Source organism: Bombyx mandarina, chromosome 12 (genome assembly GCF_030267445.1).
Source record: "Bombyx mandarina strain Sakado chromosome 12, ASM3026744v2".
NCBI classification, from domain to species: domain Eukaryota; kingdom Metazoa; phylum Arthropoda; class Insecta; order Lepidoptera; family Bombycidae; genus Bombyx; species Bombyx mandarina.
The window spans coordinates 6,017,194-6,037,645 of NC_143219.1; the positions used below are offsets into that span (position 1 = coordinate 6,017,194).

The window sequence follows — 20,452 nt, forward strand, 5'->3', positions numbered from 1 at the left end:
AGATTGTCGCATCATTTATGACTATATTAAAAATTCCCTGTCAAAGTTTCTTATTTAAAATATGTGCAGGTTTTTATTAGGTATATTGTCAAAGCTGTTTAAATTCCCCATCTCAATACGCGATGGCTATGCACGCACCAAGGAAACGAAAAAGTGACGATGGATAATTGCTTTGATTTAGAAATCTATGCTTCCCTCATATTCTAGACGCGATGAATTTTATAAATATTTACGTACGAAACGATTTAAAACAAAAATACGTTTCATAAAATCAGGCTCTCAGATAATGAAGGGATTCATCAATTGCTATTATTACTGAGACGATATTTTTCCGCTTTCTAATTTTTATTTTTTTTAAATATCTATTTACGAAAAATTCTCATATTTTTGTATACCTCGGGATAGTGTAGTTCATTATTTTTATTAAATTATACCCAGTCACTGTTCCCACGGTCTCTTCGACTGCTTAAAAAGCTTGCGACATTGCAAAATGTGGGCGTGAATACTCCATTCATCGTTACATCATTTACAAAACACGGGTACTCTAATTAAATACGCAAAACGTTATCTTTATTTATAAAATTTATTCTCGTATTTTTTCGACGGACATTCGTGTTTTAATTTGAATAAAGATTGTAATTTTATTTACAAACGGGTAATTTGTTTTAACGTCTCCCTTATAGAGAATATAGAATATATTTGTTAATGATATACAAAGCTTGAGCGTGAATTTCAGTGTTATCTGAAAATCAAACAAAATCCTAGGCTACCTGTATGATCATGGAACGTTTAAAGTTGTTATTAGTTAATTAAATCCTCCATTTCATAATTAAATTTTTTTTTACGGTTGAATATTACGTTTATAATTGACCACGCAAATAATAAATGCTAGATGAAACCGTAAAAATAGTTTTAACGGTGTCTACAACACCCTCAAACTATTATTATTTCAATGTCTCTTTCATAGCATTCAATAATACAACCTACGAAGTATTTTCAACCTTGTATATGCCACTTCAAAAGCCATTCTCAAATACACATAAAAGGCATGCAATACAAAACTAAACCAGAAGTAAGGTTAATAAATGGCCTAAAAACGAAACACGTGCCGCTATTTTTTTTTCTTATAATAATGCATCATCTTTGCCCGCGATGTAAACACGTCAGACCTTGGCCTCGGTCGAACAATGGGCCCCGGTGCCTCCACCAATTCGATCACCCGACGACCTCGCCCGGAACACTCACGATTTTTAACAGACTAATCAAATAGTTTACCTTTAAGTAGCACTGGTGATTTAAAATTTGAGAAGCGTTAATCATTTTTCGATTCGATTTTGTATGTATTCGGTTTTTAAAAAATCATGCCATAAACATGACAGAAATTTCATCTGACAATACGGGAGACGTGTGTGACGCATATTATTATAAGTCTCAAGAATTAATTATACATACTCTCCGATTTTTTTTTTCATACTACTCACAAACGAAGACAATTATTTTGATTATATAGACGATACATGATTTTCAATTGTCATACATTTTTTCTCATCTTTTTTTTTTTTTTTTTATTGCTTAGGTGGGTGGACGAGCTCACAGCCCACCTGGTGTTAAGTGGTTACTGGAGCCCATAGACATCCACAACGTAAATGCGCCACCCACCTTGAGATACAAGTTCTAAGGTCTCAAGTATAGTTACAACGGCTGCCCCACCCTTCAAACCGAAACGCATTATTGCTTCACGGCAGAAATAGGCAGGGCGGTGGTACCCACCCGCGCGGACTCACAAGAGGTCCTACCACCAGTAATTACGCAAATTATAATTTTGCGGGTTTCATTTTTATTACACGATGTTATTCCTTCACCGTGGAAGTCAATCGTCAACATTTGTTGAGTACGTATTTCATTAGAAAAATTGGTACCCGCCTGCGGGATTCGAACACCGGTGCATCGCTTCAACACGAATACACCGGACGTCTCATCCGTTAGGCCACGACGACTACAATATCTAAATATTTATATCGATATATGAACTATAATTAAGTTGTTTAGCAAAAAAAATTTTTAAACCAAATACACGTTTAAGTAAAGACTGGTCGTGATCTACACTATTATAATGCAATAGGTCTTTCGTAGATAAATATCTTAAAGTATCAAGGTTAACAAGTTTGTAACGAGTGTGGGAAAAAATAAATAGCTTGGATTATTAATATGTTATTTTTCAAAATGGAATATGAGTGCTAAATCTATTCGGTAAAGCGATACTCACATAATTTTTGAGGGGCCGGTTCGTGTTTTGGAACGTGCTCTTTGAGGAAACAAAGAGACCGCATTTAGAACGTTAACCGATTATTAATATATTCACGACCAAAATAGAGACCAATTAATTTGGCTTTTTCATTAATGAAATATTCAAGCAATAAACTTTTGTCTGACCTAATAAATTACTCAGTCGTTTTTGTAAGAAGCGACATCCTTAATTTTATTGAGGAGTTTTTTAATATGCTGTTCGAAGATTTTCAAGAGACTTAAGTTGAGTTTGTAAATTAATTGGAAAATTGGATGAGATGGTCGAATACAAAACAAACAGGCAATAAAAATAATTAGGCAATTAGCTGAATAGTCTGCGAGGGCGTGGTCATCGATCTCCGACTGTCTTCGTTTAATTTAGGGTTGACAAATTTGTATTCGATTTATTAGTGACAAAAGATTTCTAACTACGTCATTCATATTTCATATAATATGGGAGTGTTTCTTTTAAAAAGGTGTTTTTATGGAATTTCCTAAGAGTTAACAAAAATATATCTACACTGACTACGAATTTTTAAAAGAGCTCATAATGAAAACTCCGTAAATATTTAAATTCCTTTTAACCTGTTAGAAAACCTTATGAGGCACGTTCTGCGAAGACAGCCCTAGTTTCTCAAAAATTTTACTGACTCATTTAATTGTTGTAACAAACGAAGATTTTTTTTAACTCCCGGAACGTAATAAAGTTACAGTTTTACAATTACGTAATATAAAATATGACGTTAAATAGAGAGACGATTTATTGGAAACGATTCTGAAACTATGTGAAGTGAAATTATTTGATTTTATGATCAACAAATAGTGATAACGCGATATTCTCCATGGAAAAAAATACTGACAGGCATTGCCCAGACATTTTTTTTAATTGCTTAAGTGGATGGACGAGCTCACAGCCCACCAGGTGTTAAGTGGTTACCGGAGCCCATCATCTACAACGTAAATGTCGCCACCCACCTTGAGATATGAGTTCTAAGTCTATCAGTATAGTTACAACGGCTGCCCCAGCCTTCATACCGAAACGCATTACTGCTTCACGGCAGAAAATAGGCAGGCTGTTGCTACCTACCCGTGCGGACTCACAAGACGGCCTATAACCAGTAATAACACAAATTATAATTTTGCGGGTTTAATTTTTACTACACGATGCTATTCCTTCCTATCATGGAAGTCAATCGTGAACATTTGTTAAGGACGTATTTCATTAGAAAAATTGGCACTTTCCAGCGGGATTCGAACGCCGATTCATATAGCTAGATAGATATGAATGCACTGGACGTCTTGTCCTTTAGGCCACGATGACTTCATTTAGATATAATAATAATAATAAAAAAGCAATCAATACTCTTTTAAATAAAGGTCATTTGTTTGCGTCGTGTCGAAACTTGTTCTCAAAATGGATAAAATTGACGTTCGCGCAGTAATAAAATATCTGCTTGAAATTTTTTACTACGGAGCTGGTAAATCAAGACTTGATGGCGACACTAAGGGTTCATGTTTCTCCATATTCTATGTTTGCACGTTGATATGCTAAGTTTGCCCTGAATGGTTTCTGATGCACAGAAACAAAAAAGACTAAGAATTTCAGAAAGCTGTTTTAGGTTTGTTACAAGACGATCATGACCGATTTTTGGCTAGATTCATAACTATGGACGAAACGTGACTTCATCATTATGACCTGGAAAAGAATAAACAGACACGACATTACAAGAGACCGTCATGTCAAACTCCGAAAAAAATTAAGTCAATACCATCCGCCGGGTTATTTTTTCAGAGACAGCCAAAAGGTGGCATTGATCGAATACCTTAATCATGGTGCCACACTATTGCGGGTATATTTTACGGAGGACAAATAAAAAAATTACGTGTAGAAATACGTAAGAAACGGAAAGTTGTTTTGCTTTACCAATAAAACGCCCTGTGCACAAGTCCAGAGTTGCGATGGCTGCCATTCAAGAAGCTGGCTTCGAATTGATGGAGCATCCTCCATATTCCATCCTAGTTAGTGATTTCTACCTATTCCCGCGGTTAACGGAAAATCTTAGGGGACATAAATTTGAAGAAGATAACGTAGTAGTAGTCGAGTACACGATTTTTAAGGAATCAGGAAGAAGATTAAAAAAAAAGTGAATTTTACCTTTATAAAAAAAAAATGTATAAACCTGAAAAGTGACCACGTCGAAATAAAATAAAAATAATAAAAGACAATTGCGTCATACTCATTATCATTTTTTATTGAACACCCCTAATACACATAAGTACACCGGGCGTCAACAATTAGGCCACGGACGGTTAAATATCACTAAAATAAATTTTAATTTTTATCATCTTTTATGACATTGAATATTAACGCTATTTCGATGCAAATTAATATACCCATAATAATGATTCATTGTTTTTCTAAGCTATAACAACCTTTTTACATATTGGCATTGATGATGCAAGTGCAATTTTGGAAATAAGGTTGAAATATGTGAAAATGAAAGTTAAAGAGCAAAAACGTCGAAGTTAGTACGTTAAAATCTGTAAATTTCACAGAATATTTCATGTAAATTGTAACCTAAATTAGAATCTCCGCCACGATACAGAAATAAATCGCCAGCATTTCAAAATATCTTGAAACGAATACAGCAATAAGAATTTTCGGAATTGTTTCGCTAGCTAAAGTTGGGTATTTAGCGACTGTTATTTTTGTATTTAAACTAATTGATATTTTTATTAACAACATAATGAACCCTAAAATACACTGCGTTTCCGAATGTTACTCGTACCATTACGAAGTTTACTTAAAATTACAATTGTTGTTATGTTTTTCGAATCATTATTAAAATTTAAAACAACGAACAGAAAATTTTCAATAAAATTTTAAATTTTTAAATTGCATCAATTGTAAATTTAATTATTCAATGTAGATACCGTACATTCATTGCGTCTATTATAATCCACAATCCTATAAATTTACTAAATACCAGTTTCTAGTAAACAGTTAAATTACGATCAAACATTAGTTTGGCGGATGAAAAATTACCTTAATTTTACAAGAACTGCTCCCGAGGTGCAAAAACAAATATGATAAATAGTAGTCCAGACATTCTTGTTTAGCGACGTGAAATTGAAAATTATATGCACCATTCAACGTCAGCATTTTATTCAGTTTTTGATTCATTTAAGACACGATTCTATCTGGTACAATGATATCACTAGACTTGAAGCTTTTTTATTTGGAAAGAACGGGAATCCTACGATTATTCTAATCGCTGCTCTATGATTCATGTTTGGACAAATGTAGCTTTTTTTTTTTTTTTTTGTTTTTTTTTTTTTTTGGTCAGGAGGAAATCGCCGGACTTCCGCCCTTTTCTGGGGATACTGGGCGGGGTATGTCAGAGTCGAACTGACTAAAACCTCCTGTCGCTCAACAACCAACGTCCAAACCTCGCATGAGACAGAACTCATGACAAGGCAAAGGGGGGAAAGTGAAGCGTTTAGTGCGGAGCACATCTCTCCCATCACCCTCCCCCTCGGGACGCCGGACTGGCGGTCGTCGGCGCCACGACCACCAGCCCTCTAGGTCGGCAGACTGTCCGAAGCCCGCCTAGATGGCGCCGGTTAGAGTGGGTTACCCTACGGAATACCCCGCTGGGCCAGAACCAGCGTGGGTCGAGGATAGCCGGCCTTCCATCACCCGGATGCTCTTGCGTAAAACGCGTGCAGACAAATGTACCTACATTGATTTTTTTTACGTAAGTAAAATAGCGGTTGTGGGGCGAACAACAGTAATGTTTCCTGTCTGATTTTGTTAATTTTTGAAAACCCAACAGCTAATGGTATTTACCAGAAATCTTTCCGTGGAGACAGCATCGGAATGAGTAGTAAAAAATTCTAAGAGTGCAAGCGTAGTGGAAATATCTCGCTATCTCTCTCGTGAGCTCCATAGCGGTGCAGCGATGACAAGGTGATAGTCGTACAAAAAAAAAGGTTTAAAAGGTTTTCTAGCTGGTAATCTCTTGGAAATAACCTCTAAACTTTAAAATATTTAGGAATACTCTTCAATTTGCTCCTACTATTTTTAAGATCCCATTTAGGTTTAAAATTGTTAATTTGATTAGAATTTATATATTTAGAAAAAAAAAAAAAATTGTAATTCAAAACTATGCAAGAAACATTATATTATTAATAGTCTACGTACGTAATAATATGTAAAGTAATTGAAATAAGAGAGTAAGGGATTTTGTTATAACAACGTGACCATGGCTCGTTATCTACATTCTATATTCAATTATGCTGTATTATAGCATTTTGTTTACAACGGGAAATATGTGAGTACGTGCCGTATCTTGTGTTCTATATATTATGATGACATGTGCATATGCATTGCCGCTACTCTGTTATTCATTGAGTATGGTTAGTGTCGCTTTTAATTAAATACCTACTTGTATTTATAAATTAATATTAATGAAGTATGTACGTAATGTTAAATCAAGGCAAAGTAAGTAGTCAGTGTGGTAAAAGAGCTGCACTAAACAAAAGTATTGTATGTCATGATTACTTTGTTAATTTCTTACTTTAAATAGTATTATTACTTTTTTGCTAGTATTTTTTTATTTGGATATGGATTGCATTTTATTAAAGAATGTTTTGTTTTTGGACAGATCGGTTGTTGAACGCATAGATTCTACAAAGGTGATTGCCCCATTTTCACATGAGGCTGAAATCTCAGTTTTATTGTATAAAGGCGGTCTTCTCACTGTTTAAACCTAAACGAAAGACAGTTTCACGGCCAAATAGAAACGATAGTGGTACTTATCCTTTAATTTAGAATGTTTAAATATATTTTTTGCTAATATACTACATTTGAAGAGATTTTCACAACAGGCCGCAGTAAAATAGAGGTGCTTGATCATAAACTTGAAAGATAAAACACGAAGGCTCCGTCACCATTTGACCAATTCAAAGATTCCCTATAAATTATGTGGTAAATGATACGACATCAACAAGTCAATATAACGATAAATCTGCACAAACGTCATACGCAGCAATGCACTGTAATTTGTTGCAAATATATTGCCGACAATCGCACTCGGCCGATCTATCCTTGGCCAATGAGAATATTGAACCTGACGCTATGTTACAAACTTGCGGATAAACACTAATTGAGTAAACGTATAAACGTGTTTGAACTAGAATAGTAATTTAAAAGTACATAATTATAGTTAATTTTTTTATTAATATAAATTTAAACGGCTTTTTCCGTAATTGAACGTGATTTGCTCCTCTCCTCCTAGTTTCTGCAGCGCTATAATGTCCTCGAGCTAGCGTTTAGTTATACAGCAACTTGATAAGCCTACGAGATGGACCGACGACCTGGTAAGAACCGCTGGGTCACGTTGGATGCAGGTGGCAACGGACCGGCCGTACTGGAGATCACTTGGAAAGGCCTATGTTCAGCAGTGGACAGTGGACAGGCTGAGATGATGATGATGATGATGATAAACCTGGCATAGTTGGTTTGCATGTGTGATGGCAGCCACTTCGTAATCTCCTCCACGGTGTTTTTTTTATTTTTTTATTGCTTAGATGTGTTTACGAGCTCACAGCCCACATGGTGTTAAGTGGTTACTGGAGCCCATAGACATCTACAACGTAAAATGCGCCACACACCTTGAGATATAGTTCTAGGGTCTCAGTATAGTCACAACGGCTGCCCCACCCTTCAGACCGAAACGCATTACTGCTTCACGGCAGAAATAGGCGGGGCGGTGGTACCTACCCATGCGGACTCACAAGAGGTCCTACCACCAGTAATTACGCAAATTATAATTTTGCGGGTTTGGTTATTATTGCACGATGTTATTCCTTCACCGTGGAAGTCAATCGTGAACACTGTTGTTGTGAACATGTTTCCCAAGCGCTATGACATGTCCTTCTTCAAAAAAGGCTTGTGGAGAGTATTAAGCGGTAGGCAGCGGCTTGGCTCTACCCATGGCATTGCTGAAGTCCATGGGCGACGGTAGCCTGCCTACAAGGGCAATAAAAAAAATCAAACTGAAGTGACAGCAGCTCAAAGACTCTTCACTAAGCAGCAGTCTTTAAAACCCTTGTTTAATGTTTGAATAGAAAGCTGCAAGCTCTTGAGGCCGACTTGTCATCTTTCTCGTAAGTCACAAATAATCATTTCAGTTAAAATGAGTATGAAGTGTTTCAGCAAGTGCATGAAAGAAAATATTCTTCATTTTGTATTTGATTCCAATTCAAATGATTATTTGTTACTTACGAAGTACCCAAAACTACGGTGCCGCAGTTAGACAAATATGGACATGATAATGTCAACTTGAACAGTCAAATCATCCTTATGTACAAAAAATGTTGAAATATACATAAGTACATTTATGTCATTAGAGGAAAATTCTTAAGTCAAAGTTAATTAGATAATATATGTTTAATGTTTGTTTAACGACATCTATTTACAGTTTCCTTTCCAAGTAGACACTGGATTGTACAAATCACGAATATAATAATAAAACTGTTGTTTTAATAAAAGTTAAGAAAAATGTATAGATAAATCCCGACTTATTTTTTACAATGAATTTACGATAAATACAAGTATTACATAACAAAAACAGAGAATTGGATTATTTTGCTCATATCGAAACAAATTTAGTGTTTATTGAACATAACAGAAGGAAAAACAAAACAAAGTCGTCGCGGCCTATGCTGGTCTTCAAGCACTGAAGGCAATTTGAATATCAATTTTGGAACGAAGTTCCTTATGGGACGATGCGGAGGGGTACCCTAACCGAGAAAAAACGTCCGTAACGTAAGATTTTATGTTCGTTACCTCATAACTTTTGACTATCTAGGTAAATCGATTTTGATGATTCTTTTTTTATTAGAAAGCTGACGCTTTCCGTGTGGTCTCATTTCAATTTAGTCCAGTTCTGATAATAGTATCCACGAGAAAAACATATACTTAAGCCTTAAATATACATTAAGTACGTGCGCAACAATAGATAAATAGCTCAATATCACGCCAACCGATTTCGATGATTATTGTTTTTAGTTGTGTTATTGTTTTAGTTAGTGTTTTGAAATATATTTTTTTTATTTTTTTTATCAATAAAAATCATAGTAAAAAAATTATACCCGAACAATTATTTTCTTTATACCTCGAATACTAGGTAGAACTTAAAATTAATATTTTTATAATAAGGAGCTTCGCTCTTATTCGGTGTCCACGACACCACACACCTTTTTTTTAAACTACGTACCTGACACGTGTCCAAACGTGACCCAAACGACTGCCACTATAAAGCCATTTATAAATTTTTGTGCCTAGAATACATATAGCAATACACCATAAGACCAGGCAGTGTATTGTAAAGCCCATTCAAATACCATAATGCTATTTCCGCTGCGAAGCATTCTTTCGTTCAGGTTTGCAGGATGGTCAGCCACTGTACAGTACGATTGAGGCTTCGACCTCATGTCCCAAGGTGGGTAGCGGCATTCGACTTGTTCACCCATCTATGCAACAGATAAAATAAAAATAGAAAGCTAAATTATGCACTTGCATTGAAAATATAATACATTTTGTATAAACCATCATCATAATATTTGTTACATGATAGTCGAATTAGAACAATATGGATCACCGACAGTAAACAGATTTTACTATTCGTACATTCGCGGTCCCGTTACTATTTCCAAATTTATCTTTTTTTTAGATTTTGAAATTTTGACAATTGATTTTTAAAGTTTTACTCAAAATATGAACAGCTATATATAATACTTGTTCGGGAACGGTCACTAGCTGCCAATAAGAATAGTTTTAAGAATAATTTTGACGTCGCTCCTTTTAATTTTTCAAATTCACATCGTCCCTTCGAATTATTCTTACAAAAAAATTTGTATTTTAATATTTAGAACAAACTACAAAAACAAAGTAACATTATTTTCAAATTTCAAAGCTCCTTAACTTCGTTGTCTGTCGTGAAAATATTAAGAGTGACAATTAATTTTAAACGTCGTAACGATGGCAGTACAAAGCTTTATTTCGAGTCGAAAGTCAGACGAAGCTCATAAACTAAGCTTTGGTAAATAAAATATCGCTCGTACGAACCGCCCGGGAAACAGACGTACCAGAGAGCACACGAGAAGTATTAACTACGAGTTGGTATGAAAAAGGTTTCTTTTTTGTTATAATATATTTTTAACATTTGAGGGTCAGGAATACCTAATTGCGGAAGTTTGTCTATTGATTTAAGGCCAAAAATTGTTTTACGGTTTGTTTAATCTCTCGGATTTCAAGATCGAATGTAACTGTTGATTTGACCTTTAAAGGGACAATGAACGCTATAGGTTTGTGAGCGCAATGAACTACTGAACTTTACTGGCAGCGGTAGATTGCTTCACAATGAACATTCTAAGTTTCACGACATTCTTTACCAGTCAGTTATTACTTCAATTTAATCTAAATACAAATCCAGCGAGATCTTAATACAATATTCAAATATTTGTATGCTGTTAATTTTAATTAAAACATAATAAATCTTGTCGAAACTGATAAATTCCTCTATAAACCGGTTTTGACGGTATTTGAAAAAAGATTTAGGCACAGCACACCTTGAACGATTCAACAAGCATTTACAGTCAGCAAAAGAACTGGCAGCTCGCCATATTTGGGTGTCTTAAGCCAAATCACTGTTTGATGCTACTTCATGATAACAATTGCCCTTTCAAGAAAATACCTCTTCTTATATTCAACCAAAAAGACTCTTCATTTTGCATTGGTATAAAACGCCTACAGAAGGAAAGTTTTGCGTCCTTCCGACGGAGCGACATTGTACGTATGTAATATATTTAGTTTGAGAACATAAAGCTTCGCTTACAAATTTAATTGCATCGCCGATCGCCCGCCGCGAGACGTAAATAACCATGGCCCTGAACTTATCCGAGCTTTCTCAGTTGCGATGTTGCTACGATCTCAGTTGTGATGCAGTCGCTGAGAATATTATGTTGCTTGCTAGTAACGAACACCAGGCTTCCTCGAGCCATAATGAAACGAAGGCTGCAACTACTATGTTTATAATTTAACTAACGAAATATGAAACTAACAAGAAATTAACAAATATTTGTATGAACCTTCAGTAGTCCACTTAAGTATCGTATTATTGGTAATAAACAAAACAGTCCCATAAAGTTGTTGTTCGTATGACAATGATGGTCAACCTCGTCTGGCAGAGAACTTCCAAGAGTAATTTTCGAGAATTAATAGTTAAATTATGCATAGTTCGCTATGAATCGTCCCAGCTTCGAGGCTCGACTGCTTAATGAACTATAGGGTTGACCGTGTACGTGGACTGACGATTAAATGGATTGTCTTTTTGTAAACATTACCATTCTGCTGCAAGCTGCTACACACATTGAAACAGATCTAAAAAGACAAACAGACCAACTTATACACGAATATTCCATTGAAATCTATTAATAATTTCGCACAGCAAAGTGCATCCTGGGTTTGGATCGATCAGACAGACATTGTCGCGTGAAAGTTGAAACTGAATGCAAAGGGGGACGGCTCGTGTACTTGTGTGTAAGCCACAACACTGGTGCCCGCACGCGTACAATGCACACATAAAACATCTTCGTCCAACACCACTATGCATAATCATGTTGAATTTGCAAGTTAAATTACAAGACACGCCACTTTTTGAGCTTTGCGAATGGAAAACGTGCATTGTTTTCTGCCGCTTGTTTGTGAAGGTGCTAACGTTGAAAAACCAAGGTCGACTTGAATGGGTACTTCTTTTAAAATGCAAAGGGGGTTCTGGGAGGGCTTCGTTTCGGTGCAATTTATGCAGGCATGCGCCGTTGCGTCGATCACGCCCTAAAAACGGCACTAACAAGCCATCCCGGCTAGACAACGCCGCCGACGGCTCCGCCATGGGAACGGAAATCATCGCGTCTTACCGACCGACGGAAACCCAAAGAGAGTTGACAATTTATTAATTTAAAACCTTTTCGAATCACTACATAGTATAAAACAAAGTCGCTTTCTCTGTCCCTATATCTGTCTGTCCCTATGTATGCTTAAATCTTTAAAACTACGCTACGGATTTTGATGCGTTTTTTTTTAATAGGTAGTGATTGAAGAGGAAGGTTTATATGTATAATAACATGCATTAAATAGTGAAGAAATCAATAATAAATTACAGTTTCCGAAGCGAAGCAAGGGCGGGTCACTAGTTCTGTATACACGATAGGTTTAATATTTATTTCGTTAAAGTGCATTGATGCATTTCGGCAATCTTTGAAAATTGACTGATTCGGCCGTTTTAATTATTATTTCATAAACGAACTAATAGAGGTTTAGGGGTACAGCGTATTTAACTAATCGTCGGTGACAACAATAGTGTAACTGTTGTTCTATGACTCACCTGTTCTATTGTCATGAATATATTTATTAAAAAAAATGTTACGGATGAGTTTTTTGTTCGAGCTATATTCGCTTTTTATTTTAGGTCTCTATACTGTAGTAAGTACCTAAAGAAAAAACCTTGTGCTGAGAAAATGCATTCTCCACCAATGCCCCTCCGTGGCCCCCTCGCTGCGTCGTATTTTCTTCACGCACCACTGAAATCTGACTCATTGTGGTCGCGCCTTTACACTGTCTTAAGGTACAGTGTGCAAATTATTTCGTAAATGTAATATTTTTACGCACCTTTGATTGAAGTCGTGCATTACTAATCCACCTTGTCATGATTAATAATCTATGTTTTAAAAGTATTAGCGAAAGGTATAGATAGACTCCTTTCGATTCACGTCCTTTATTTTCACACAAACATGCATTTTATTAGCATACAAAATTATGTTTATGTATTTAAAACAATCAATTTAGGAATGTCCTGGATACTTCAATTTAAATTTGTATGCAAAAAAAAATACAATGAACAATACTTCAAGTTCAGAATTTGCATATAACGTGACATTTCATTACAAAAATAATTTATATTATGCCATCAAACGCAAAAATTGCAATTTGATTGGTCTTATTCGAAATTCGATTGTATGAGAGACATCGTTCTCGTTTCAAATCAATTCGAGTACATATCGAACTTATTGACTGTTAATAATGAATGGTTGATCAAGTCATTTAAAAATGTGGGGCCTTAAATGGCGTCCGCTGTATATCGGTCGGTGGGCTCGTCTCAAGGCCACTACAAACGTGATCCGACTCTGCTTTTATAACAAAAACATGTGCTTTTTGTACCATATATAAATTAACAAAACATATTTATAGCGTAACACGCTCTCGTTCACTCACAAACACGTTACCTACTGTGATAATTAGAAATATTTTTGATTTTGACTACTAATACTAATTTTCATTTTAAGTTTTATTTAGAGAAAAAAATTTTTAAACTCGTAAAATAAAAGAATATACCTACAACATAACAAATATTTCGACAACAAAACTTCAATATGAACTTAATTTTGTATTTGACAAGTTAGTACATTTAAATCTGTTGTTTACTAAAAACACATTTAATGTTGCTATTTTTTTCACTTAGGCGTTCTGTTTATCTTTATTTTCTAAGGTTGGGCATTATTCGGTGTCGAAATTTTTAATCCTTACTCACACAATATTATGTCTACATTTGTAAATAAGAATAAAATGTTTTTCCTTCGTATGCGCACTACTTTAAAAACTGCTAGATCGATCTGGCTACTCTTGGTTTTAGAATGTTCGTCATAGACTAAATTATGTTTTTATTAAAAATAATATTACAATTAGACCCATTAGATGTCGCTGCGATCAGATTTCAGGGTTGATTAATTTGTTCTCAGAGCAAGATAACGTCAGTCATTGCCCACTGTAACAAATAATTGACAAAACCGAAAAAAAAGTATATGCCGACGGAAAAATACATATTTCATTTAATTTAGCTTGAGATATAAATAAACAAACGGATGAAGCGTGAATGTTAAATATACATAATATTATTGTATATAAAAGCACGTTGAAAACAAAGAGCTGCGTTTGCGCATACTAACTTTTACATTTTGTTCCGTTCATAGACTTTGCGAGTGTTTTGCATACTGATTATTGATATACATATATCTAAGATTTATTTATTTATTTCATATACGGGACCCATCCTTGAAATCCGAACGTATCAATGCTTCGCGGCAAAAATAGGCAGCGGGGTGATACCTACCTGTGCGGGTAATTACTTTTAATATATTTGTGATCTGTTTTGATTTTAAAAAATTACCATTATGATTATTTTTGTAAAAATATTTGATTTTATTATACACACATCCTCGACGAAAAACACAGATTAATGTAATTTATTTGACGAAAATACATAATTGGACTCGTGCGACAGTGTCCGTCAGACAATCTCGCCCACGACTCAATCAAGAAGGAAATTATAAAATTACTACGTCACTAGCACACTAGCAATTGAGCCTCGTCTACAATAATACTTATGAATACTAATAATCCCACCAATTGATATATTTTCAAAATGCTTTTATCGATTAAAAAATAACGAACAGTAAAAACATATTTTATCAATTGTAAATGTCAATTATATATTTTATGTTTTGTCTGTTGGACTTAGCTCAAAAAAAGGAGTAGACGCATTTACCAAAGCATCTTGAACACCATTTATAATGTTGTCAACTGTGAGTCTTCATGGGAAATTTCGTGGGTTTAGGGAACAATTCTAATTAAATTGTTAAAATCATGTATTCATGATGATAATTGTGAACAAGACCTATCATCGTTTAGTTCACGTGTCCTTACATGAGAATCGGTTTTATGGTTCTCTTAGTAAATTAATGGCTTAACATTATTAGTGTCCTAAGTTGTTTGCGTTTTTCATATCGATATATTATGTTGCTTGTGTTTGATTGTTTTATTTCTTATTTTTTTAAATAATTAATTGGCGTATTTGTTTTGTTTTCCTTGCTCGTTTCTATTGGTTTATTATTACTTTTTTGAAATAACAAAACAACTTCTTTACAAAAACCATAATTGCACAAAAAGTAAAAAATGTATGTTTTAAAATCGAACCATGTTTTTACCAGACGCGGTCCGGTAGATTATTCGCTTTTACGCTGCCTTATCAGTTATGCAAACGATTACATTAGAGCTAAAATTACATTATCAACCATACATACTGTTTGGTTCTACAAAACGTGATAAGATTACCTCCACGGGTTACGGCTTATCCCAAATTATGTTATTTTCTTAATACACTTTTTTTCATAGTTTAAGTTGTTCACAATATACTTATATTAAAAAAATATAATTGGTGCATATATCTGTGAGGCGTATAAATATATTTATTTTTTCATTATAATAGACATATTACGATGTCACCAAAAAATATTTCATTAGACTTGTCGATACCGAAAAACTCAGAATTTCGCTTCGATTTTAAATGAACAAGGTAATGTCAGATATTATAGTTTGAGAAAATATTAGTCGTGTAAAAAGGGCAGCTGCCTCTAATTTCGGAGATATGCACTTTTGGCCAGGAAACGGAAACCAGCTGCTCACCGGTTACGAAATTGCATTTTTAGGGCTCCATCATTTGTGGTGCCATTGTTAAAAAACAAAATTTTTTGGTTAGTTTTTTTTTTCTGACCCCAAATTAAGAACATGCGGTTTACTCAAATGAAATATTACCTATGTATTTATGCCACATCAGGGAAAATTTAAGCGACATGAGTTGCTGTGAAAACTCATTAAAAATCACGACATTACCTGAATGTGTCACTTGTTTACATCACTAAGGCCCACTATATCCATTTAGCCAGACAATAACTGCGCAAAAAACGACCAAGGTTATGTCACAAACAGTAGTTTTCAATTATCAAATGAAACACGAGGAGGTGAATGTCGAATGAAAAAAAACGCATTGTTTAATTTGGTTTCCCGTTTGGATGTTTATGAATAAAACCTGTTTGTAATAATTGAAGGATTTTCGGCAAATTTCAAGATTTATTGGAAATATTAATTTCTATACTTTAACTATTAAAGCAAAAATGAGCAAACTTTGAAAAGTAAAAAGGGGTTTGCTTGTAATCTCAATTTTATAACTCTTAAATAAATCGCCCTTATTTATTCCGTCGTATTTTTGCCACCGGCAAAACTTTTTCTTGTTTCCAAAATATTATGAGTATAACTTTCAATTGGAGTTTGCAGTAAATGTTACTTAAATATCTTTACCATGTTCCTTTATTGAAAAATCATAAGATTATTAATGTCTCGCATCGCCGAAGTCCGAGATGCCAGATGGTCTGATTTCATAGAAGGACTCGCGCCCTCCCAAAGGTCTTACTACCGCTTAGCTCGTACTCTCAAATCGGATACGGTAGTAACTATGCCCCCTCTCGTAGGCCCCTCAGGCCGACTCGCGGCCTTTGATGATGACGAAAAAGCAGAGCTGCTGGCCGATACATTGCAAACCCAGTGCACGCCCAGCACTCAATCCGTGGACCCTGTTCATGTAGAATTAGTAGACAGTGAGGTAGAACGCAGAGCCTCCTTGCCACCCTCGGATGCGTTACCACCCGTCACCCCGATGGAAGTTAAAGACTTGATCAAAGACCTACGTCCTCGCAAGGCTCCCGGTTCCGACGGTATATCTAACCGCGTTATTAAACTTCTACCCGTCCAACTCATCGTGATGTTGGCATCTATTTTCAATGCCGCTATGGCGAACTGTATCTTTCCCGCGGTGTGGAAAGAAGCGGACGTTATCGGCATACATAAACCCGGTAAACCAAAAAATCATCCGACGAGCTACCGCCCGATTAGCCTCCTCATGTCTCTAGGCAAGCTGTATGAGCGTCTGCTCTACAAGCGCCTCAAAGATTTCGTCTCATCCAAGGGCATTCTCATCGATGAACAATTCGGATTCCGTACAAATCACTCATGCGTTCAACAGGTGCACCGCCTCACGGAGCACATTCTTGTGGGGCTTAATCGACCAAAACCGTTATACACGGGAGCTCTCTTCTTCGACGTCGCAAAAGCGTTCGACAAAGTCTGGCATAATGGTTTGATTTTCAAACTATTCAACATGGGCGTGCCGGATAGTCTCGTGCTCATCATACGAGACTTCTTGTCGAACCGCTCTTTTCGATATCGAGTCGAGGGAACCCGCTCCTCCCCACGACCTCTCACAGCTGGAGTCCCGCAAGGCTCTGTCCTCTCACCCCTCCTATTTAGCTTATTCGTCAACGATATTCCCCGGTCGCCGCCGACCCATTTAGCTTTATTCGCCGACGACACGACTATTTACTATTCTAGTAGAAATAAGTCCCTAATCGCGAAGAAGCTTCAGAGCGCAGCCCTAGCCCTAGGACAGTGGTTCCGAAAATGGCGCATAGACATCAACCCAGCGAAAAGTACTGCGGTGCTATTTCAGAGGGGAAGCTCCACACGGATTTCCTCCCGGATTAGGAGGAGAAATCTCACACCCCCGATTACTCTCTTTAGACAACCCATACCCTGGGCCAGGAAGGTCAAGTACCTGGGCGTTACCCTGGATGCATCGATGACATTCCGCCCGCATATAAAATCAGTCCGTGACCGTGCCGCGTTTATTCTCGGTAGACTCTACCCCATGATCTGTAAGCGGAGTAAAATGTCCCTTCGGAACAAGGTGACACTTTACAAAACTTGCATAAGGCCCGTCATGACTTACGCGAGTGTGGTGTTCGCTCACGCGGCCCGCACACACATAGACACCCTCCAATCCCTACAATCCCGCTTTTGCAGGTTAGCTGTCGGGGCTCCGTGGTTCGTGAGGAACGTTGACCTACACGACGACCTGGGCCTCGAATCAATTCGGAAATACATGAAGTCAGCGTCGGAACGATACTTCGATAAGGCTATGCGTCATGATAATCGCCTTATCGTTGCCGCCGCTGACTACTCCCCGAATCCTGATCATGCAGGAGCCAGTCACCGTCGACGCCCTAGACACGTCCTTACGGATCCATCAGATCCAATAACCTTTGCATTAGATGCCTTCAGCTCTAATACTAGGGGCAGGCTTAGGGACCCCGGTAACCGTACTCGTCGAACTCGACAAAGAGGTCGACGTGCAACCTAACCCATGCATCAGCCCGCTGAGTTTCTCGCCGGATCTTCTCAGCGGGTCGCGATTCCGATCCGGTAGTAGATTCATTCGCGAAGCAGCTACTCTTGAGCTGTTAGGTCTCCTTCGGAGGCGCTCTGGTAGCTGTTAGCAAATCCCACCTCTCCTGGCTGAGCCTTTGCTCGCCCACGTGTCCTGGTGAAACTGGAAAGGCCTTCGGGCCACCAGTAAACTTTCAATCATAAAAAAAAAAAAAAAAAAAAAAAAAAAAAAAAAAGATTATTAATTTCTTCAACATCTAGCTATCGCATAGCTTAGGTGCATCTTGCTTTTATCGAAAGTAACACACTATGCCCTTATCTAAATTCAATAGTCATAGCCAGAGGCCCGTAAGGCCGGTTTAACCGTCCCACCCTTCGTCCCAACCAGTTCAAAGCCAATTATGTGGGTCTGATGCCCGATACACCGTATAAACAGCCGCCGCGCCGAGAAATGCATTCAACACAAAACATGTAGGTGTGGGCTCTGCCTACACTAATTTTATTCTATAGATTGTCGGACGGGCCTGTAGTGAAATTAGTATTTTAATCATATCGAATTGTTTTGCTTTTCTAATGAAAATTGATATCATGTACATACTTACCTACTCCAATATTTTTGTTGAACACACATAATACATTACTTTGGAAGTGACCAAAAAGTGACAAATCTACAAAAAATACTACTTAGAATATGGTGCTTTTGATTTTTTTTTTACTAAATATTTGAAGTTAATTTTAATTATTGATATAAATATAACCCACTCTAAAGTTATTTTATTCATTACATTCTTTAATTTATATCGAGAAAAATATGTACTAAGCTCTTAGTTAATTTTGCATGTAATTATGTAGGTAAAATTAATAAAGATACAGTGTGTTTATTATTGGATGATGTTTTCTTACCTAACACGATCAGAAATGACTTCTGGCTTGGAGCTTCTTTTGGCCGGAGTCATGTTGTGTGTTGGAGCATGTGTTGGACTGGTGGAAGGCTCAGATGGAGCAGACGGTGGCGAACAGGAACCGGAACTCGAAAGACTGAATGCTCTGGATCGGCCATCTGTAGCAGCTGGTAGTGTACGACCAGATCTTGTGCGTCGACGACGCTTCTTTTCCTCCTCTGCTCGGATTGCTGCTCCAGGCGGTAACCAATCAAGATCTTTTTTCAAGTGCCCTCGGCCACATCGGCAGCCGCATGCCTTGAATGCCAAGTCGTAACCTTTTTTTGTCCACAAATTCTGATGCCGTTGTCGTTCTGACCAGGAACGAGCTCGGCCGCATGACTTTAGATAAGCGAGAGCCCCAGTTTCCCATTGCTCGAAGCATTCTCTGTGCATATACCGGCCGGCGGTGCACGTGTCGTTGTTGCATATCACGCGGACAGCGTCTTCAATGCGTACCGCTTCCCGAGGCCGGAGGCATTCACCGGGCACACAGCACCCGAGGACTTCCTCCGCCTCGCGCTCGCCGGTTGCGCCCTGCCGACGAGGGGCCATGCCGCGATCGTCAACGAAATCGAATGTGCCGCGCGGAAAGAGTTAGAGCACGTCACACGAAACACATGCTTGCCGGAGCGCGCGCGGCCGACTAATAACCACGAGTGAACGAAAGCGAAATTTCAAGAGCGCAGCGCGTCGCCGCTATGCCGCGCGCCGCCCGCTTGCACGCGGGGCTGACCTTGCGCCGCGCGGCGAGGGGCAGAGGCGCGCGGGGGTGCAGCGAGGGGCGGACCGATGCGCCACGGCGTAGTTGAGGGGGGGTCTAGTGGGGAGAAAGTGCCTTGCAATTTTCACTTTCGCGTGGACGCTGAAGCGGTAGTATCACCGGGAGCGGGGGCAAGAGTGAAAATTATGCTGTAATTGCCATGGACCACCATAACGTGAATTCCATCATCCAACCCCGATAAAACTCGAGTCACTCATAACGACGACCTTGCCCTCCAAACTGGAATACTTAACCGATAATATTATTTGACTTAGTAAAAAAAGT

General features: G+C 37.4%; 1 protein-coding gene across 1 annotated transcript in view; it reads right to left on the minus strand.

Annotated features, from left to right (window-relative positions):
- heca (hdc homolog, cell cycle regulator) overlaps positions 1-20,133 on the minus strand; it is a 71,696-nt gene extending 51,563 nt beyond the window's left edge. Inside the window, exon 1 of the mRNA XM_028182256.2 lies at positions 19,367-20,133. Within this exon, the coding sequence (XP_028038057.2) occupies positions 19,367-19,959 (593 nt within the window). The 5' untranslated portion in view covers positions 19,960-20,133. The remainder of the gene's footprint in view (positions 1-19,366) is intronic.
- Positions 20,134-20,452: the final 319 nt, after the last annotated feature.